Source organism: Lithobates pipiens, unplaced genomic scaffold (assembly GCF_037356315.1).
Source record: "Lithobates pipiens isolate NorthernLeopardFrog02 unplaced genomic scaffold, aLitPip1_a1.2 Scaffold_18, whole genome shotgun sequence".
Lineage (NCBI taxonomy): Eukaryota > Metazoa > Chordata > Amphibia > Anura > Ranidae > Lithobates > Lithobates pipiens.
This window is the reverse complement of record NW_027507758.1, coordinates 336,834,972-336,858,358: the sequence shown is the minus strand read 5'-3', so window position 1 is coordinate 336,858,358 and position 23,387 is coordinate 336,834,972. Positions and strand designations below refer to the sequence as shown.

Below are 23,387 nucleotides of genomic sequence, written 5' to 3'. Positions count from 1 at the left end.
AGAAAAAAAAGTGATGTCCATTAAGTCTGATATATATATATATATATATATATATATATATATATATATATATATATATATATATATATATATATATACATATACATTTTCCGACCAAAACCTCACACCGGACATTTACTGGTGGGATTTCCGAACGTGTGTATGTGGCATGACACTGCAACCCAGAGAAGGTATGCTTAATCCTTAGGAGAATCTGCAAATTCCTTCATGGTGCCATGCCTTCCAAGGGTGGCATTTCCTTTCAAGAGGTCATACAGGGTAAAAAATTTCTGCAAATCCGAACCCTTCCTTGCTTGGTAAAGAGACCTAGACTAGACCTTTAACACTTACCAATGGGAACAAGCTATTTCTTCTACCTATAAATGAACGAGAAGTGCCAATCTATGGGAATTGATGCAAAAAATGTATTACACTGGTATTTGACCCTGCATAAATTATCCAAGTTCCAACCACACTCATCCAGCCTTTGTTGGAGGGAATGTGGGCAGGTTGGTACTCTATTCTATACCTTATGGGCATATAAATCATTAGCAAAAAATTGGATTCCCATTTTCAACACTAACCTTTCCCAAATCAATCCAGAATAGTGGTTACCAACACCCTTTTAGCCACAAGGCTAGCTCTAATACAGTGCATACCCACTATATATATGAAACTTTGTTTTCTCTTGTTTATTCTGACATCTTATGATAGTGGCATGATGACTCTTATATGTTTATTAATTTCTATTAATTGTTTATCTCTGATTTATGGTTTAGAAGTGATATACATATGCGTTATGTTATATAGCTTCAAAATAATTATATGTCTATGTATACCTTTATGCTTTTGAAATTCCAATAAAAATGTATTGACCTTAAAAAATACCAGAGTTTATATGAGTAAAATGCAGTCCTCCTGAAATTGATTTACATACTGTATCGACTTCATTATCAGTGGGAGGCCCAGAGCCTGCTGCCTTCTAATATGTGAATTCCAATTCTCTATGGGGATTTGAGCACTGGCCCTTCCCCATCTCCTGTACTATGACTATTTCTTGGTCCGTGAGGCCTGCTTGGAAAAATATAAACTTAGACATGTAGATATCTAACAGCAACTGCATTTCCACATTGTATGTGAACTTTAAAAAAGGTGTGATCATTGGCGCTTGGTGGGTGAATCCTTAGGACTGCATAGTTGCTGAGCTTTATAGTCAATTGATCAGAAGTCACATGATCAAAGATCTATTGGACAGTTGGAGCTGTAACAGTAACATGGCAATTCACATTACAGTAGCCAGCGCCAGTATACCAGTACCGTTGGTGTACCAGTATAACAGCGCACACTGGGAGGACTTACTGGCATTTACAGTCTACAGCAGACTTGACCGCACAGAGTACAAGTCATCTTAATTTAGGGGGAAAAAAATGTGTTTAGTGAATTTTAGGGCAACTCACACATAATGATGGTACTGTGCTGTAATACATTTGAAATGGTCTTTAACCCAGCTTTAAAAGAACCGGCATCAGAGCATCAAATCTGGGCATGGCTTAAAGTGGTTGTAAACCCTTAAATATACCCGGTGAAGTGACTGGCCTCATGTGATGCACAGAGATGAAACAGTTCCTCCCACATAAGTTGGACCGATATATTTGTAGGGATCTATATATTGTACCTATATATTTGTAGGGACCTATATATTGTACCTATATATTTGTAGGTATACAGCCATTCAAATTTGAGCATTTATAAAGCTCATCAGAGCTGTCAGGAAAAGGGGGATGGAGAGCTGAAGTCACACTCTGCAGAGTTCAGTGAGAAGAGCTCTTAGAGCTGTTTGGAGAGAAGGGACATACCCCCTACACACACAGGAACAGACCCGAGGCTCTCCCCTGTCACCTTTTTTTCTCTTGGTGTCAGGAAAACCTGTCAGAAGTGACTGCTTCTGCTAGCAGAGGAATGAAGCAGCAGACAGAAATGATACCTAGAGACAAGTACACACTATAGATGGATTTGCTTTGTTCATATTTCCTGTCTGAGGTTTACAACCACTTTAATGTCTGATTGGCATTGCCACTAGCTGGCTATGGGACACTTGGGGAATCACTGCCACACAACACGTGATAGCTGTTATCAGGGTCAAAACTGGTCTAATGCGGTAATGAAAAGACGTGTCTGTTTAAGCTAATTTTATTCACAGCCTCCTCCTTTCCCATAAATCACTAAGGGAAAGATTCATTAAAAACGCAGAAAAGAAAATGAGAACTGCAATCAGTCAGGTTTCACCTTTTATTGTTAAGGAACAGAAAAGATTTGTGACGGATTTCTATAAGCATAAAATCTTATTTTACTTTTCCGTTTTTTTATTTTTTTTAGAATCAGTTTAGGTAGATGATTCCTTTGGATGTGGGAATAAAGTACACAATTTACCTGCACAAAAGAACGTTTTAGCTGTTCGTTTTTTTTCTGGGATTTTGTGGTTATGAAGTCATTCTTTAATAAGAGCTTATTGAAAATGCTTTTCTTATTTTTCGTTTTAAAGTGAAAAACAAGATTATGTACCGAGCTTCTGCCTGCATTAAAATGCAAAAGACTATTCGGATGTGGCTCTGCAGAAAGAAACACAAACCACGGTAAGAATGGAAGCTGCATTCAAAATGAAGTCTATTTTCTCCTTCTCTGATCACGTGTGCCTTATTTTCTCGCTGAGTGATACAGAGACTTGCACTCCTTCTCTGACAATCACAGATTGATTTTTTTTTTTGGAGGGGAGGGGGTATGGAGGGCTGTAATCCAGAACAGGTGTTCAATACCTGCATGAAATGAGGCAGCCATCAAAGGTTTCTAGATTGAGCAATTCATCCCAATCAGCCGACAAGCTGAATTATATGTTTCCTTTTACAAACAAAAATAAACATAAAACTGCCATCATCTTGTTTTCAGGTTTTAACAACTGCTTTTATTGGTGCAGATGCTGTTTGCGTTTCGTAGTTTGCATTGCATTGATCACTGCTTGCATTCGACTTATTTTGCTTCATAAAGAAAACGAGGAGAATTAAGTACAAGACCTTCATCTCACATTCTAGTTTTGGGCTTATGCGTACAGGTGTCATACTCAATGAAACATGAACGCATGACAATGCTCATATCACATGTCTTTTTTTGGATTATAGCAAGGAATGATCATCAAATGTCATGTGCTGAAAGATTAAGGCTACTTTCAGATTGGGGCGTTGTGGGCGTCGGCGGTAAAGCGACGCTATATTTAGCGCCGCTTTACCGTCTTTTTAGCAGTGCTATTCGTCCACTGGCGGGACAGTTTTAACCCCTGCTAGCTGACGAAAAAGGGTTAAAACTGCCCGCATAGTGCTGCTGCAGCGGCGCTATGCTGGTGGTTTAGGGTTGCTACCCCATTGATTTAAATGGGAAGGGGCGCTTTAGGAGCAGTGAATACACCGCTCCTAGAGCGCTCCAAAGATGCGGCTTGCAGGACTTTTTGTACCAAAAAAAAAAAACCTGAACAGTGCAATTCACAAAGAAACTCACGCTATAAGCTTATAGCTCTGTAATTGCGCTGGTTCCCGCATCGCATCAGTGTGAACCTAGGCTGAATGATGGTGCATAAAAGGCAACATGGGTACTGTCAATTGCGCCAAGCACATTGGGTATTCCGGCACTACTGTAGAAATCTTTTTATTTCATCCCAATCTTGCCAAGAATCAAGGGAAAATATGTATTTTGGTGCTATTGCATGGAATTCAATTAGAACTTGGGTGAAGAGAAGGGAACATGAGGACTGGGAAATTCCCACAATCTCACCTGTGACTATCTGGTATGCTGCCTTTCCAAAAAATAAATAAAATGGAAGGGCGATAGCAACTTGGTCATGGTTTGTATCGCATGACTTCTTTGTGTAGAGGGCTCAAGGTAACACAAATAATAAACAGCCAAAGGCCAAACGCTGCGCTAGAAAAAGAATATGAATGTCCAAAAAAATCAATCAATTGGTAGAGCAGCCAGCACTTCAAGTTTTAGAATACAAGAAAACCTCTAAATCAGTGACAAATAAAGTGCAGCACTAAGTGATAAAACAATCGTGAAAAGAAAAATTTACATAGATAATAATATATCAAGGAATATGCTGGATTAATAGCGCAGACTCTGCTCAAGTATAATAGATTTGCACACTAGAATTAAGCATATATAATAAACATAAAAAAAAAAAAATTTACAGTGACTAAAACAGTCCCAAAAAGTGAAAGTATAGTGAAAATCAAGTCCATAGCTACAAGCCCTTAGGTGAATTGGCAACGAAGATAAGTGAGTATAAAATGCCTTTGCCAAGTGGAAAAACACCCAGGAAGTGAGCAAATATTCTCCTTACCGACTCCAAAGACCAATAGAATGGTCTCAGCAAGCCCAGGGAATTCGGTCTCCCAAAAACCTATGCCACAATACAGCTGATCCTGGATCGGTACCACTCCGGGAATAAAAATAATAAAAGCTCCCATTGTGTAGTATTTAAATAAAGAATTTAATAAAAATAACACTCTCCCTGCTCGCTGCCCAATCCCCAGACGACGTCTGCTTGTGACGAAACGCTGCGTAGGGAGGTGCTTTGACGTCACGTTTGCCTCGTTGGAGGTGTAGCTCTGCGGAGGACAGCGAGCAGGGAGAGTGTAATGGGACACCGATGATTTTATATTGCGTTACAACTTTCTTGTAAGTGTGATCTATTTATTTTTATTAAATTCTTTATTTAAATACTACGCAATGGGAGCTTTTATTATTTTTATTCCCTTAGTGGTACCGATCCAGGATCAGCTGTATTGCGGCATAGGTTTTTGGGAGAAAGAATTTCCTGGGCTTGCTGAGACCATTCTATTGGTCTTTGGAGTCAGTAAGGAGAATATTTGCTCACTTCCTGGGTGTTTTTCCACCTGGCAAAGGGATTTCATACTCGCTGATCTTCGTTGGCAATTCACTTAAGGGCTTGTATCTATGGACTGATTTTCACACTAGTTTCACTTTTTGGGACTCTGCCTTAGTTTTCACTTTTAGCATTTTTTTCACCAGATATTTTTAGTCACTTTAAATAATTTTTTTTTATGTTTATTATATATGCTTAATTCTAGTGTGAAAATCTATTATACTTAAGCAGAGTCTGCGCTATTAATCCAGCATATTTCTTGATATATTAATATTTATGTACATTTTTCTTTTCACTATTGTTTTATCACTTAGCGCTGCACTTATTTTTTATTTGTCACTGATTTAGGGGGCTCAAGGTACCTGATCAGTTGGATATAGAGCTCCATTATCAGTCGCTTGGACAACCTGAACTTCTGCAGGATCTCGGCCTCAGAGAATTGGTTCAGAAGTGCGCACTCCTTGAAGGTTCTTTCGTTCAAAAGGACCACTTGACATCTCCTCCTCCTCGTCTATATTGCCTTAAATTCCAGGAGACTGGATACAAAGGACTCCATTTCAATAAGATATCCTCTGGCAGCCTCTAGATAACATTCCATGCTTCTCTTATACTCCACACACTTTCAGCTTGCACTTTCCCACCTATGTTTCAACCAGTCACTGGGGGAAGTCTGTTATCGAAAGCTTGTTGCAGTACTTAATTACCGCATGCATTTATTTCCTTTAATGAATTAACCAATTTTACCAAACTTTTTTGGCGTTTTCGTTAAATACTGCATACGCGCAATAGTGAATTGACATTTTCGTTATTGCATGCGGTAAGTGATCACATGACCAACATAACACATGCGATAAGCTTTAGTGAATTGTGCCCATAGACATGGAACACAGACTCTCACACAGCCAGTAAAACTTTTGGGAGGTGTTATACATATAACATATACCTTGATGGATGGATGCCAGTCTGGAGGAGTGGGCACTACTAGGCAGGCTGCATATACATGCAGATTTCCCTAGGTAATGCCCACATGTGATTCCGAGCCTCCACATTTGGAAGAACTGAAATCAAATGAATAAAAGGGGTGGAACAGCGATTGTCAGGCAGGGGAGGAAAGGGCTACATGATGCTGGGACGTCATTCAATCAGAAAACTGCGTGAGCTATATCTGCCCTGCTGCAGCTTCTAATGCAAATTGAGAGAAGCTTGCAGTGTGCAGTGAAAGCAGAGTAAGCAATGTCAGTACACAAGAGGAGCTTGTACAACAGCGTAAGGCTGGAGTTCAGCTTTAAAGTTGAACTTTAGTCAGAAAATGAAGTCCTGCTAGATCACTTCAGGCAGGCCTCTTTTGCAGGTATAGCTATGTAAAACATTAAAAATAAGTGTCTGTACTGTGTAAAATCCAGTAATACGGTCTCTCGGTCTCACCCTGCTCTGCACATGTTCAGTCGCTCTCCATTTTTAGGCAGTGCTGAGTTTGTAGAGGCAGATCGACTGACAGCCTTAAAGCGGAATTATATCCTCCTATCCTTTACTGACAAGGAAGATGCTTTGTTTGATTTACTATTGCCATGCAGTTAAGAACACAAGCAAATGTGACAGACAGCAACCCCAGCATTCTAGGAATGTGCTTTTGAAACTGAAATCAATGGGTTTATTTCCGCTTTATGATTTACTGCTGTTCAGGAGCTCCAGGCTTCAGCAAAAATAGCAACCTCCAGCAAGAAGAAACAGGAACAATGCTGCTGTTTTAAATTTAACAATTTACAGCACACACTAATGTTGGTGGCATAATTATTAATGTGTATGTTCCTTGCTAAAGAACAATATTTTTTTATCAAGTTATTAAGGGTAAAGTTCTGATTTAAGTTACTTTTAATGCCTATTGCCACCATTAAGGTACAATGGGAGACAATGCCGTATTGAATTATATACATATCTTGTGAAGCTATAGCTACAAGTATGTGTCCTTTTTTTAAAATAAAAATGCTTCTAACAATCGGGAATACTTTGCAAGGTTTGGTTTTAAGGTCAGGTTGTTTAATAAAGTCTTAAGCTGCCTGTCCTTATTAAAGATTGATCACCAATACACCCAGTTACAATCAGGCTAGGGAATCTTCGTATACCTGTAGACCATAGCTGGACATGGCAGGCATCCCTTGTCGAGGGAGTAAGAGACTATAATAGACTATTTTGATTCGACATTAGAAACAGATGCCTTTTTGTGGCTATTTATGTTTAGCTGTGTGTGGAAATGTGGATGCTATTCTTCAAATATCAATACTGATGGCTTATCAGGGGAGAAAACCAGGTTTTCCAAACTTTCTGTCCTGACAAATCTTCACTGACTGAAATGTTCTTCTGATACATCTGATTAGACCAATGTTTCCAAACCTCATTGCTCAGGCTATGTTTTGGTAATTACCTTTCTATAAAACAACTGACATAAATTCCAAGCCATAGACACCGATTTAAAGCACTTGTGAAATGTAAAAACATAACCTGCTGTGGGTACTTGAGGACTGACGTTGGCATATCTCCCAACTTTATAGGAACACCTATTAGCAAAAAAGTATGTAGGCAAAGGACACACTCCTGCCACACCCCATTATATTAAGAATGAATTGGTTAAACCCACAAGGGATTTTTTTTTTTACCACTGTTACTCCTTTTGACTGTTTTTTAACATTTTCAAATGCAACCATTTAGAGACTGGATGAGAGGCTTAGCACTGTAAAACACATTTTGATAGATAAATAGTGCTTTTTTTTTTTTAAACGGGTATATACAACAGAGCAAAATGAGAAGGACAAAAGAGGGGACAGAGGGACATTGTTCAAAATGCAAGACAGTCCCTTCAAATCGGGAACAGTTGGGAGGATTGCTTTGGGAACCCCTGGTTTAGACATTTAATGTCTTGTGCCATGCCAGTGTAGCGTCCTCGGAGGCTGCTGTGCTGTGTACAGGAAAACAACCCATCTTAGACAACAGGTTATCTATAATCTGGAGGACAGCAGAATCCACTTTTTCTGAAAAAGCATTCACTTGTCCTAAATTAATGAACAGTTTACAATTTATCATATATTGACAATCATTAGGGATAGTGCTGACTCCTCATTTCCCTAGACCCAGGCTTTCCTGCTCTGTGCTGTCCGTCATGAATACAGAATAACAAGCAAACTGTCAGGGTGTTGGTAGTCATAAGTCTGCTAATTTGAATATTTATCAGCTTCCCCCAAAGCAGGGGAATTGACTAATTTCAGTATATATACACATTTACCCCTTGTACAAATGATTTTTAAGCAGTATCTCTTACCACCCAATGATTTCAGAAAGTGTGAATAGCTGGAAATCTCGCAGGCAATAATTTTACTTTAAACAATAATGAAACATTTATATTGGCAAATTATTACAGTATAAAAATAAAACTATCCTCTAGGCCACAAATAAAACAGAAGATGTTAGCTGATATACTTGCGTCATAAGTATTCACTGGCTCAACAAAGGAGCTGGTTTTCTTTTGCGATACAAAGAGAAAACCAAATGACAGTGAAATTTAGTGTACAAAGAAACCTAAATGAACAATTAAAGTGATTGTAAAGTCTTGTTTAAAAAAATAAAAAATAACCAAAATGTTATACTTCCTTTGTGCAGTTGGTTTTGCACAAAGCAGCCTGGATCCTCCCCTTCTAGTGTCCCTATTTGCTGCCCCTGGCCCCTCCCTCCTGTCGAGTGCCCCCAGAGTCAGCAGCTTCCTATGGGGGCACTGGAGCCAGAGTCACAGCTTTATGTGTCTAGCCAGACACGTAGACCCACCCTCTCTCTCACCTGATTGTCTGACTGACTTTGACAGCCACAGGAGACAATGGCACTCCTCCTGTGTCTCAGCCAAATCAGGAGGATAGTCCTGGGTGGCTTAGACATTCATGGACATCGCTGAAGAGAGAGATGGAGCTCAGGTAAGTAATTAGGGGGTGCTGGGGTGGCTGTTACATACAAGTTTTTTTTATCTTAATGCATAGAATACATTAAGATAAAAAAACTTCTGCCTTTACAACTCCTTTTAAGGCCTCATGCGCACTGGACATTTTGCTAACTCTTCTAGACTCCTTTCCTCTTGACAGCAGAGTTTTGCCAGAAAAAAAATGCTTGTAAACTCATGATGTGTTAATAATGTGTTTTGGTGTGTCAAGCACTTGTGCATTATTTAATTTCATTGGCCACGATAATAATAATGGACTCACTGGCTGTTTTTTTTCTGCCTCTAAACTCCTCTAAATGCATGTGTGTGCATGGACACATAAGCTAACATGAAGGGGAGTTTAGAGGCAAGAGAAAAAAGCCAAACTCCTCCAGGAGCATCATAAAAAACTGCCAGTGTGCATGAGGCCTTAGGTTTGCAGATTGTCCTACATGCTGTCATTTGTACTTTGAATTTACAGGATTTCCATTCATTTTCAACTACATTCGAAGTGCAAAATAGGAGGGTCTTCCTGACATGATCAATCTTAGGCCCCATTCACACCTGAGCGTTTTGTAGCCTGAAGGTACAAAACGCTGGAGGGGGGAAAAAATCTATTATTCTCAATGGAGATGGTTCACATCTCCACTCCATGTCGCCTGAAGCCGAACGCCTGAAGCTCAAACAAGTTCTGGACCCTTTTTAGTCTCTCAAATCGGGCAGATTTGGGCATTTTTCTTTTTACATTGGTGACCTTTTGTCCTGCACAAAATCGTGGCAAAACGCGGTAAAAAACGCCGTAAAATCGCAAAATTTTCTGCCTGAAAACGCTACTTTCGGGTGTGAATGGGGCCTTAGTGTTGTATATAAAACCTGCTGGAAGCAGCAAGAACTGAACTAGAAATGTATTTTTTTATTAACAATACGAGAAGATTTCTACACAATAATATGCCCTATAATTTTTTATAACACAATTGAAGTTACTCTTTCTGAATTTTAAGTGCTTTCTCAAGGTCATGCCACAGCCCCTGTATGACTAGAGCCAACCAGCACAATTAAAAAGCTGACAACAGAACTTGTTACACATTTTTTTTAGCATAATAAGACTGCTTTCACACCACACCGCTGATAGCGGCGGCGGTAAAACGCCGCTATGTTTAGCGGCGTTTTACCGCCGGATTTGCGGCGCATTTCGGCCGCTAGCGGGGCGCTTTTACCCCCCGCTAGCGGCCGCGAAAGGGTTAAAACCGCCGGCAATATGCCGCAATAGCGGCGTTTTGCCGGCGGCATTACAGCGCTGCCCCATTGATTTCAATGGGCAGCAGCGGTGGAGGAGCGGTAAACACACCGCTCCTTCACCGCTCCAAAGAAGCTGCTGGCAGGACTTTTTTCTGACGTCCTGCCAGCGCACCGCTGTAGTGTGAAAGCCCTCAGGGCTGTCACACTACAGACAATGGTGCAGCTTCTTTAGGGCGTTTTTCAGGCGCTATTTCTAACGCTATAGCGCCTGAAAAATGCCCTGGTGTGAAAGGGGTCTTACAACTGTCTTAAAAGAGCAGCTATATGCCACCGGTGTTAGCTCTGCAACACATGCTGTAGACCCAGCGATGCTAAAGTTGCGTCCTCAAGAATGTCATTTTGATGTATTGTGTGTATATATACAATTGGAGTTTGTGCTATACATTCAAGGGTATAATTCTGTCATTCTTCTTGATATAGAATTGATGGTATAATGAAGGTGAAGACACTGAAATCTAGGCAGGACAAATTCAATGAAGTTGTTAGTGCGCTGAAGGAGGGCAAACCGGAGATGAGCAAACAGGTGAAGGAGCTGGAGCTGTCCATCGATGCTCTTCTGTGTAAGATAAAGGTGAGTTGACATGATTAGCTTTTCTGTTTTCTTATGTTGCTTTGAGTTCTGTATGCTAAAAATGAAATTATGCAAACCAGACTTGGATGAAGCCGGAAAAAAATGAGTATTTTTCACACTTCCTGCCTCAGATTTATTGGCAGGCTACTTGCTGTCTGTAATTGTGTAAAAAGATGTAAATTTCAATGATGCTCGTAAAAAGGCTCATCACAGATAATATGCCTACTGTGCTTGGAATCATTCACATTGATAAGAATGGCTGTGAAATTTTGATGTGCTGTCACTGTGCTTAAGTTACATTGAGTACTATTTGATCAGACCTGTTCATGTATGACTTCAGTGATTGGGCAAAAATAAATTGTTTTTAGTCCTCCTTTGATTAATAAAGGCTTCCATTAAGTGGGAAATTCAAAATAATTTATAATCTTACACATATTGACTTGGGATGGGTTTTCCTTATAATTCAGGTTTGCTTACTGTTAAAGGAGAAGTATAGCCGAAGCTTTCCTGGCTGTACTTCTATGGATCACAGGAGTGCAGGTTGTTCTGCACGTTTGTGATCTGTTTTCAGCTGACAGCAGGCTAAAGTCCACTGTCGGCTGATGTCACAGAGCTGCTCCAGGCTTGGGAAAGATCCTGTCATTACAGTCAGGATCCACCCAGATGCCCAGACAGGCAGCTGGCTCAGTCTCTCAGTGAGCCACTGGGAGACTGAGGCAGCTGCTTCCGCCCCCCTCCACAGTCCAGCATTCCATTGAGCACTGGAGGGGCAGAGCAGAGAGCTGGTAAATGACCTCACAAGCTTTCTGCAGCCTGAAGACTGAGAGCTGAGCAATCAGCTGTGTTTGATCACTTAGTTTGTGGTCTGGAGCTGGTGGGGGGATCAATGCTGCATCCACCTAAGTGAGTATAATTGTTTTTTTTCAGAAATTCCATACTTCCTTTCTAAGGCTGGATTCACACCTATGCATTTTTAGTGTTTTTTGCACTTTGCAGATTTGCACTACAGAACTTGTTCCATAGGAAACCATGTTAAATGGAATGTAGTGCAAATCTGCAAAATGCACTAAAAATGCATAGGTGTGAATCCAGCCTAACTCTGAAGTTCATTAAAAGGAATTCAGCAGGGCAAAGTTGCTTTTTGTACCCCAATGGATTCTTCTATAAGGTTTAGGTGTTTTTTCTGTCCGACAGATTAAACTCAATCTATCAGACTTCTTAGGGTTACAGCTAAAAAAGAAAAAAAAAATGTAAAGTTGATTTACCATCTATACAATTGCGTGGAAAATATTTGACATTTACAGAATGGTAATAGGTGTGCACTGTTTGGTGATAAACGTTAAGCTGCCCGTGTAAGTGAGGTTACAGTCACATGACCAGTAGGTCTACCAGCAATAACATAAATTATGCAGCTTAGGTTACAGTTACTATTGTTCCCTCTAAAATGAACATTTGCAGCAGTGTCTGCCAGTGCCCCTCTATTTCCCGCTCACCAAAGGAACAACACAAATCGTTTTAAAAGTCAAAACAGAACCTTCAGTGAGCAATATTTCTGAAGTGTGTAGGTAGTTTAGAACCCACTGCATACTACCTGGTTAATATAAACAGTTTGAAAGGGTGGATGGGTAAACACTGAATTAACCCTTTCACTGCCAGAATCGTTCACATGTGGCATACTAAAGTGTACACCCACGGAGGGGGCCAAGTGTTCCAGGCATCCCTGTACAGGCAGTCCCATTTATGTCAATTGGGATGCAACAGCTGCACAGGCATACCTACTGTTCCCAATGTGACATTTGTGTGGGTGTGGATACACCACCCCAAATGCAGACAGTGTGAGCTCAGGGATATGCATGCGGACTTGCATGGATGTACAATTGGGCTCTGTTCATGCAGTCGCTACATCCCAGATGACATCAATGGGACTGCCTGCACAGAGATACACAGAACACCTGTAAATCCCTGTAAAGGTACTCTGTGTATGCCCTGTGTGAACAAGGCCTTAGGCACCTTTCACACAAGTAGACCGGTCCGGTCTGCCTGTCCGTTTTTCAGTCGAGCCCAATCGGGTCACCCATTGTTCTCTATGGAGAAGCTGATGTAAATGGACAAGTGTCAGTTTACACCCGCCTACATCCTATCCAGTCCACTCTGCTAAAAACAGATGGATGGGAATTCCATTCCCTATCCATCTAGCAGATCGGATGGTATCCAATGGAAATAGACAGACTGTCCGTTTCCATCAAACCGCCCCATAGAGAACAGCAGGCTGTTTCTGTGTCCGTTCTGCATCAGCGGAACAGACACGGACATGTCATCCGCCAGCTCAGTGGGGATCAGCAGACAGATCCCCCGCTGAGCAGATGGATCTGCTTGACAGACTCCACTCCCTGTGAAAGGGGTCTTACTAGGAGCGGCCGGTCCATTAGGGGTGCAGGGGTGCCACTCCCCTGCAGAGCGCTGGACTCATATGTAGGAGCTGACAGACGAGCAGAGGAGAGAGCTGAGGAGTCATCTGATCACCGGGAGACACTGGTATAGGTACAGATTGGCTTTTTATTGAAGTGGGTTAACAACCACTTTAAAGAGCAGTCACTGCTTTTCCTTCTCCTTCTCCTTGTGCAGGGCGACAGGTCTGTATAGTCTCCCTCCTGTTTTCTGTGGGCAGCCTGTAGTGGGTTGATCTGCTGGGTCTGGCGCGCAACTCTGCTCTCTACACAAGCTATATGCAACATGGTGATGACACTGCTACCTTTTACATGGTAATATTTGTGTTTGTCAAAGCATGCGGCAAGCATGAAGTAGATGTACTGTATATGGTTCGTGCCTATTGAGAAATATATTTAAATTCATGTTTTTGTGCTCCAGAGTTTAGCTTTACATTTATTTCCCAAATGATAGCAGTGTAAGTAGCTGAATTTGTCCTGGTTTCAGCTTATTGCAGTCCATATATAGCAGAGCTGGAGTGTGTGGGTAAAAAGCAGTACAAGAAGGCATTCGGTAAGCAAACTAATCCATATACTGCTTCTCCTTTCACTGTCCAGTAACAGTCTGGGGTGGATCTAGGGTGATCTGAGTTCAAAGAAAGTGGTTTGAATGATGTTGGCCATCAGACTGAGGATATCTAGTGACAGAAAAAAGTATTGCTGGAGAAATCTTTGGATTGAAGCTCACATATTGTTACAAATGCCGGTTTTCACACTTTCTACCCTATTGGTGTGGAATTATGCTTTACGTTTGCTATGTGGAATATTTATATTTTACAGCCTAAAGTCTGTGCCGGCCTTGGTAAGAAAGGTTGAAGCACTATAATGTACAGTCTATGATCTGGAAAAATTCCTAAGCCAGCTAGAATTAAGCAATCTCTGTCCTGAGTATTGTACCTATTATTATAAAATTGCAGTAAATTTCCACTGCTATAGCCAGTAACAATTTAGACCTTTTACACTCAGAGGGTTTGCTCTATCAGAAAGGATGCATTGATCATCATTAGACTGTCAGCTCCATGATCACAGATAATGAGACACAGGTTGCTAATCAGTGGATGGCAATTCGTTTGGTTTTTCCTACCTACGAGATAGATGGTTGGACACAATTTCACCGCTGTACTTGTGGTTTCTGAGAATACATTGCTGAGAGATGTACAGCTTGCCAGATGAGGATTTATAGAATGTTCGACACAGTCATCCCTTACACAGCTGCAAGTGAAGCTTCTGGCAAATCACATTAACAGCTGTGCTTGTTTTCTACATTCCAATGAAGCAACATTAACACCAATACTGACTGCATATATGCAATTTGTTATAATGCAGGATTGTAATTGCTAATCAGCATAATCCCATTTGTATACCATTATCAGTGTAAAAGGACGTTGATCGGCTTCATTCCCCACCTGCATTATATACATCGTTTTTGTTTTGTTTTTTTCCTCCTGAAGCAGAAAGCCTTTTATTCTGCAAGTCACTTTGACAACAATATTTGAAATGATTGCTTTTGTCTTGGAATACCAATGTATTAGGAGTTCTGAAAGCAATGCTTTTCCTTAAATGTTTGTCATTGACATTTCAGACCTGTAATACATGTATTTGGTAGAGGGGGATCAGGTGAATGTGTCAATGGAATCTGTTTTTATTTTGGTTTAAAATGCTTCTGAGATCATTCAGAATTCATTGACTTGCAGCTGACCTCCTTCTGACCTGCATTTATTTGACTTGCTTCAAGTGGATTTTTGCATTTCTGTAAAACCTGTTTGGTGCAAAGAAAGGCTGTCGACCGAGGCCCCCGAAGTTGATCATGCATGGGTATATTTTAGGTATACTTGATAGAGGAAATTGGAGGATTAAGGTAAAGCTGGCCATACATGGGCAGTCTATTGGTGTACTTGGTAGGGAGGGGTCAAATGAATACGATAAATCTTGCCATTTATGGACAGATTACAAGTATACCTGGTTAAGGAAGATAAGCTGAATACAGTAAAGCTGATCATACGTAACCAGGTATTTGTTCTACTTGGTAGAGGGAGATCAGCTGAATACAGTAAAACTGGCCAAATATGGGAAGACTATAGGTATCATAGGTAGAGAAGGATCATATGAATTCTGTAAAGCTGCTTTTACATTATATAGCGAAATTAGAGATAGACTTGTTAGGGGGAGATCAGATTAATACAGTAAAGCTGACTATACATGGGTAGACTAAGGGTATTACTTTTAGAGAGATCATATGACTACAATAAAGCTGCTCATATATAAAGGAGGATTTGAGGTATACTTAGGGGGAGATCAGATGATCGTAGTAACCTTTGCCATACATGGGTAGACTATGGGTATTATTGGTAGAAGGGATCGAATGAATCCATTAAATCCAGTCATATGTGGGCAGGTTATATGTGTACTTAGTAGAGGAAGGTAAGATGAATACAGTCAGTCTGATTACATGTTGGCAGATTATCAGTATTCTTGGTAGAGGGATATCAGATGAATGCAGTAAAGCTTGCTATACATGGGTAACACTATAGGTCCAATTGATAAAGAAGGATCAGATGAATAAAGATGATCATTTATGGACAGATAAAATATTTACTGGTATAGGGAGATCAGATGAATACAAGTAAAGCTTGCCATACACGAACAGACTATAGCTATGCTTGGTGTGGCAGGATAAGGTAAATACAGTATATCTGGCCATGCATGAGTAAGACTATAGGTATATTGAGCAGAGGAGAATTGGGAAAATACAGTAAGGACTTGTGTTGGTTGGCATTCTTTTAAAATATAGTGTTTGATATTCAAATGCATGTGTTTGAATGGCAAATGCAGGGTTTGACAAAAAAGGCTATATTTGACTTGCTTTGCATGCAGTTCATAAGTGCCTCAGTAGGACATGCAGCATCCAAAGACATGCAGCACAGCCTCTGAACTGCAATGTGTATTTCTGAATTAATGTAATTCGAATTTTGGTGACCTGCATTTGATATGTGATCTAAACACACCTCAAACACTACCCATCGATATATGAGACCCAAATCTGGCCATACAGGAGCGGAATATAGTTGTACTTGATTGAGATGTTCAGATGAATACAGTAAAGCTGGCCATATAGAAATTGAATGCAGGTTTATCTATAAGATGGGGATAGGATGAATGCAGTAAAGCTGGCCATATATGAGTTGAATATAGATTTACTTATTAGATGGGGATAGGATGAATGCAGTAAAGCTGGCCATACAGGAGTTGAATGCAGGTTTATCTATTAGATGGGGATAGGATGAATGCAGTAAAGCTGGCCATATGAGTTGAATATAGGTTTACTTATTAGATGGGTATAGGATGAATGCAGTAAAGCTGGCCATATATGAGTTGAATATATGTTTACTTATTAGATGGGGATAGGGTGAATGCAGTAAAGCTGGCCATACATGAGTTGAATATATGTTTACTTATTAGATGGGGATAGGATGAATGCAGTAAAGCTGGCCATATATGAGTTGAATATAGATTTACTTATTAGAAGGGGATAGGGTGAATACAGTAAAGCTGGCCATATATGAGTTGAATATATGTTTACTCATTAGATGGGGATAGGGTGAATGCAGTAAAGCTGGCCATATATGAGTTGAATATAGATTTACTTATTAGATGGGGATAGGATGAATGCAGTAAAGCTAAATCTACACATGTAGACTATAGATATACTTGGCAGAAGGTATTTGGATGAAAACATTAACACATACAGATTATGCAGATCATAGGTGTTCTTTGTAGACCACATAGCCAATGTATAATGTAAACCTGGTTATACATTGGCAGTTTATTGTGTGCCTCATAGAGGGAGATCAGACTAATAATGTAAAGATAGGACTATATGGGAGAATGGAGTGCCCAATCATTTTCTGCTGATGACTTCACGAACTGCAGTACATGGGAGAGAATTCAATCACATATTCTGAAATGGTCTTTACATGACCACCCTAGGTATTCTTTATTCAAACAAATATATTGTAGACCTTATCTGCATAATAATACTTGATCAATAAAAGTCTTATGTGTGGGAAGCTTGACAAGATCTTGTTGAGCAGTTAAAGTGGATAATGGGCAGTCTCTGATCTAGGTTTCCTAAGCCAGGTAGAATGTACCTGGATTAGGAAACCTCTGTCTTTGTATTTTACTTTCTATAAAGTTTTTATATTTCATGTACTGTAGCACTAATTTAAACATATTACACTTATATATCAGAAAAAAATGCATGGGTTATTACACTGTCAGCTCCATGATCACAGATGATGAGACAGAATCAGTGGATAGCGGTTGATCTGGGCAATTATTTAAGCGTTTAAGTTTTATAGTCCTACTACTTAGCTGTCTTCATTTTAGCAGAACAGACCCTTTTCAAATTTAAGAGTGAGATTAAAAATATAAATGATCAAAATGTTGGTGGATAGTTTAGGTATCCTGTGGGTGTTGCAGAAATGTACCTGCATCTTGGGCAAGGTTACAAATGTGCATACTGTAGGTGGGAGATGCGAGTATTTCCGTCACCAGCTTTGTGTTTAAGCAAAGAAGGTGGCAACAGTGGGGTACGATTAGGCCTCATGCACACTGGAAGTTATAGTAACATTATAAAAATGGCAGTAGCTTTTCAGTGAGTTTTTCAACATTTTTCAGCAATTTTGCAATAGTGTTTTTCAGAGTTTCTTTTTTTTTTTTGTTCTCCAATGGGATCAAAAACGTTTAAACACTGGTGAGCCATGTTTTTGGTCGTTTTTTGACATTGACAATGGACACATAGGATAACATGCTGGAGAGTTTATTGACTGTAGTAAAAAAACATCTGAAGCCAAAAACAGCAGCTGTAAAAACTTTGTGTGCATGAGGCCTAAGGCTGCATTCACACTACAACGTTTTGAATCGTGGGCAGATTTTCCGCATATCTGCCTGCGATTTGACAGCGCCGATGTGTGAATGACAAATCACGGGACTCGAATTTGAGATGCCATTCAGTTGAATGACAATTAAAATCGCAGTTCCGGACTGCTGTGATTGTCGCAAGATAATTCACGCTGTAGTCGCAGGAAGTTTGTTGCCCCAAAATAGCTCCTGAACTTTTGGGCGACATGCTTCCCGCGATGAGGATTGCTGTGATTGCAGTGCGAATTACTGTACGACAATAGTGGCAGACCCGAACTTCAATTTGAGGTGTCATTCAAATGAATGGCATCTCAAATGCGTGTCCCGCGATTTGTCATTCACACATCGGTGCTGTCAAATCGCAGGCAGCTTCATGGCAAATATGCCCATGAGTCAAAACACTGTAGTGTGAATGCAGCCTTAGGCTGCATGCACACTGGACATTTTTGGATGTTTTTCAGCTGCTTTTTTTTAGCTTCAGACGTTGTTTTTCTACAGTCAACAAACTCTCCAGCATGTTATCCTATGTGTTCACACATAGGCTGTTATCAACTGTTTTTGGTTGTAAAATAACCCTAAACTAGTGGGTTCCGAGAGGAGTTTTAACATCAAAAAACGTAGATAAACGCTCAAAAATGCGGCTCACCAGCCTTTGACGTTTTTGATCCCATTGAAAAAAAAAAATGCTTAAATGCTTAAAAAAAACCCTCTGATTTGCGCTGCAATCGCAGCAATTCCGCATTGCGGGAAGCATGTCGCCCAAAGCTACTTTGGGCTAACATGCTTTCCACCATTGCAGCGTGAATTTTCGCGGCAGACCCACACCATGATTTGAGGTGTCATTCAAATGAATGGCATCTCAAATGCGAGTCCCGCTATTCTTTCATTCAGACATCGGCACTGTCAAATTGCGGACAGATTCACGGCAAATCTTCCTGCGATTCAAACCTCTGTAGTGTGAATGCAGTGTTAGTGTGTCCGATGTATCTTGCAGAACATTATTCTTTGGATCACTATAAGAGCTTTTAAAAGTACACACTGCATACACAGAAACTGAATTCGGTCGGTTCTCAGTGGCCCTCATACCCCCAAAATTTGGTGTAAAAACAAGCAGCTACTCATAACAGCTACCAAGCCTTTTGCAATATGCTTTATGGATACTTTTGTTGTTGTGTTGTAGTGCAAGTTTGTGTTTTTGTTCTTGAGGCAGATGCATCACTATGTTGCAAATTGAATTTTTCCCTCCATGAACTGTATGATAAGTAATTTAGGATACATTCTCACCAGCCGCTGCAGTGCTGCTGCACCAATTCCAGTGCATCACAAGGTTAACTTTATTTCTTTTTTAAACAAACTTTATTGAAATGTCACAGTGACATTTTATAATGTTCTATCAGGCATGCACTGGAAATAATTACTGCATGCGTTTTTAGTGCACATCACTCGCACACCACCTCAATGCAATGGGGTGAATCGGCCACACCAGAGACCAGGCATTTTGCAGTGGGAATAGTCGCCCAATGCTGTCCCACCGCACCTGATGTGAACAGACCGTAATAATTCATTAAATTTCAGCTTGAGCTATTGAACTCTATATGTAAGGAAATACAGGAAAAATTTTAGAAAGGAGCTTAAAGCTCATAATGGCTGAATATGAAAGTACAAAGATACAAGGTACAATTTCTTTATTTTTACCTAAAAGGGGAAAAAAAAAGGCATTTTGTATTAATTTTTTTTTTTTAATCCCGATCATAAGACTAAGAAAATTTGTCAAATATCACTATAAATTTCATTATTTTTCCATTCAGTAGTAGCAGCTTGTTTTTGTTGAATGGAAAAAAAATAAAAAATAAATATATATATAATATATATATATATATATATATATATAATGTATATGTAATTTTTTCTTTTATTTTTCTGCTAGCTTTTACTCTACTTTTCTCTTCTGTACCTCTCTATAACACGCCAGCTATTAATGTAAGAATTCTCTGCAGGGCATTTTTCTGTTCTTTGTGTCGGATGCCTGTATGGCTGAGATTTGTACTTTTAATTTGGTTTTGATTTTTTTTCTTGTTTGGTAACAACAGACTATTGAGCAAAATTAATAATGAAAATTGTCAGATTGCTGGTACCTGGTGCCCCAGTGATTCAGCTGTGCCTGCAACACAAATTCTAATATAGACTATAGAAGAGCCACATATTTCTCTTTTTGTTTAAAATGAATATGATACATTTTTGTTATCTTTTATTGCTAGAGTCGCATACAGAAACAGTAAGAACGTTTGGTGTTTTCTATAACCTGCCCAGATGGGCACCCCAGTTGTTGAATTCTATTCTGTTACTGTTTCGTAGAAATAATGGTTCAAATATCTGAGGCTCATCTTGAATGGAGAGCGAACGTCACTATCTACTTTTGATTTTACTCTGTTGAGATCTGCACACTGTGGCCCTCGTTGGGTAGCCTGTGATACCCTACAGAGTTCTTGCTGTTTAAAGCAGCAGAAATAATTCTGTGATTGGAGGAGAGGCGATCATGTGATTTTGACAATTCACATGACCGGGCTCTTTTCTTTGTACAACCATTCGGCTGCTTTTTAAATTGACCTCTGTGGATTTTGGTTCATTTTCCATACGTGGAGTATATAGGTGTAACATCTTTTCTAGATACTAGAAGATCCACTCCTTGTATCCATTCAGGTAATTTACGATCTACTATTATTGTTTATTTTACAGTCAAAGTAACTAGAAAAAGGAGAGATACATTTTGTTTCTTGTATTATGGTTAAATACACCCACAACTCTGTACATTTGTGTACCATTGATATTGGAAGTAACATAGGCTATTTGGAAAGGCCTTTTTTCTATCCAGCTTACATATATTATTTTGATTTTTTTTTTCGGCTGAGAATCGAAATGTAGATAAAAAAAAATGAGAATGTTTTAACAAGAGTGGGATTGCTAGAGGATTAGCTTTATTCTACAAGAAGATTAGCTACTGATCGGCATTAAGTATGAAGGTGCAGTGTATTTGGTTTATCAGTCTTGATTATGTATGTATAAATATAAGTTAAATTCTTTTTAACTTGTAAGTAAACCCAATCACCAATATTTCACGTAAGATTTAACATGTTAATGTAATTTTCAATATTTTTAAATCTGTAACTATCACTAAAAAACCTGGGGATACTGCTTTCATTGTGCATGTTAAACAGGTTTTTCACTCTCACTACTACTACATAATTTTTTTTTATTTACCCTTACCTATTATGGTGGTGAGATCACCCATCCAACAGATCCAGTGCTGTCCAGCTGAGATCCTCTTCTCTTCTGGCAGCGCTCGGTCCCGCCTTGCCATGACATTTTTGATAGGCTGCGCCTGCCTGGGCTTCAGCCGGGGACGTCTCTCGATGATGGGATGATAGGCCCACCCTCTCCTCTTTTGCTGAATGAAAGGCTTTTCACATTATATAGTATTATCATTACATTGGGGGCACCAGAGAGCTTGTCACGTCACCTGCCACCAGATGTGGATTGTTACATACAGAGAGGCTAGGGTATATAGAAGACAGGCTCGTGTATACGCAGAGAGACTGGAGTGTATACAGAGAGGCTGGGTAGTACAGTCCCCCCCCCCCACTCATGGTCTGCACTCACCTGCTCAGGAGATCGTGTGAGAAAGTTCCTCCCAACTCTATGATATGGGCAGGGCAAGGGAGGAGACTCGCTCTCGCACACACTGATCTCCTGGCTCTGGTTGTCAGTGTCAGTGAAGCACGGAGTATTGACTCAGTGAGAGTGCCACAGCTGTGTGGGACAGCGCTGTGTCAGGCAGCCCACGACACTCTCACGGTAGGGCTGGCCCTGGACTCGGGGCTATGGGCCTCAGATTTGGGGCTCCAGTCTCAATAGCCCCCCCCCCCCCTAGTGACGCCACTGCTCATCACACAAACCTGCTCTGAGGAATGTGGACAGGAAGTGGCTGTAATCGGTAGTGGGATGTACAATAGGATGGAAAAAAAGGATAGGATGAAGAAAAGATGCAGCTTTCATTAAAATAAAACCTGGTAAAAACGTTTACAGAAGAAAAAAAACACAGTAGTTGTTTAGTATAGGCAGTACTTCAGCAAACATATTGTCATCCAGTAAGTAAGGGTTTACATTTACTAATAAATTTATATTGGTTTACTTTTCAGAACACAATGATGTCTCGTGATCAGATAGAGAAAGAATATGATACACTTGTCAAGAGTTCAGGTCAGCTCCTTAATGCTCTACAAAAGAGGAAGAAAGAGGAAGAGGAGGCTGAACGGCTGCGTCGCATTCAGGAGGAGATGGAAAGAGAGCGGAAAAGATGTGAAGCAGAGGAAGAACTCCGAAGAAAAGAGGAAAATGACAGGAGGCTGTAAGTATAAATAAGTTATTTTAAAGCTAAACATGAGATAAGAAAATAAAAAAAACAGTTGAAATGCACATACGAATTGTTTTACATGTGAAATGATTTGTAATGCATACCTTGTAATCCAGGCAGGGTGGATAAAAAGCTATGATTTTTTTTTAGAACAATCAAAAAAAATGATTTTATTTTTTTAATCTGATTTTATTCTATTTAAATCAGATTTTTTTTTGATGTTTAATAAATGCATTTGAATAGAATTAATTTGGTTGTAAAAATCTAAAGATAGTTTTCTATTTAAGATACATTAATAATTTAGTTTATTCAGCATGGAAAGGAGCCTAGTTATGTAGCATGTAGCTGTATATTCTGCAATATTTACATTTTTGGTAAACTCATTCAATAAACCCAAGCTTTGCAAGCTGAGATAACATGCACTGCATTGATGCAGTCACACAATGGCACAGTAACCATGAGATAAAGAATATTCCTTTTATCCCATTGAAGATTCTAACTACCAGCAAGAATGAATCCGTACATTTAAAGAGCAGCTGTCATTTTAGAGCCATCATGGCAGTGCCTGTTAGTGGGCATCCACTCACCTGCTGCCCCCACGTCCCTCACTTTGGTGTGTCACTGCCGCATCACCAGTCGTCCCGTTAAAGTGAATGGGACTGTCGGTGAGTCAATAACGGGTCAGAGGAGAAGCCGCTGCAGGACAGAGATGACAGTTGCTCTTTAAAAATTATGATTCAAATCAAGTTGATTTAAATCAAGCCTTTTTACTAGTGATTTAAATCTTGATTTAAATCAGATCCACCCTGAAT

General features: G+C 39.8%; 1 protein-coding gene across 7 annotated transcripts in view; it reads left to right on the top strand.

Annotated features, from left to right (window-relative positions):
- MYO6 (myosin VI) overlaps positions 1 to 23,387 on the top strand; it is a 416,768-nt gene that overhangs the window by 307,599 nt on the left and 85,782 nt on the right. For all 7 annotated transcript variants that reach the window (XM_077487353.1, XM_077487359.1, XM_077487358.1 and 4 more), the window contains 3 exons: positions 2,543 to 2,633; positions 10,608 to 10,758; positions 22,361 to 22,569. In XM_077487353.1, the coding sequence (XP_077343479.1) occupies positions 2,543 to 2,633; positions 10,608 to 10,758; positions 22,361 to 22,569 (451 nt within the window). The remainder of the gene's footprint in view (positions 1 to 2,542; positions 2,634 to 10,607; positions 10,759 to 22,360; positions 22,570 to 23,387) is intronic.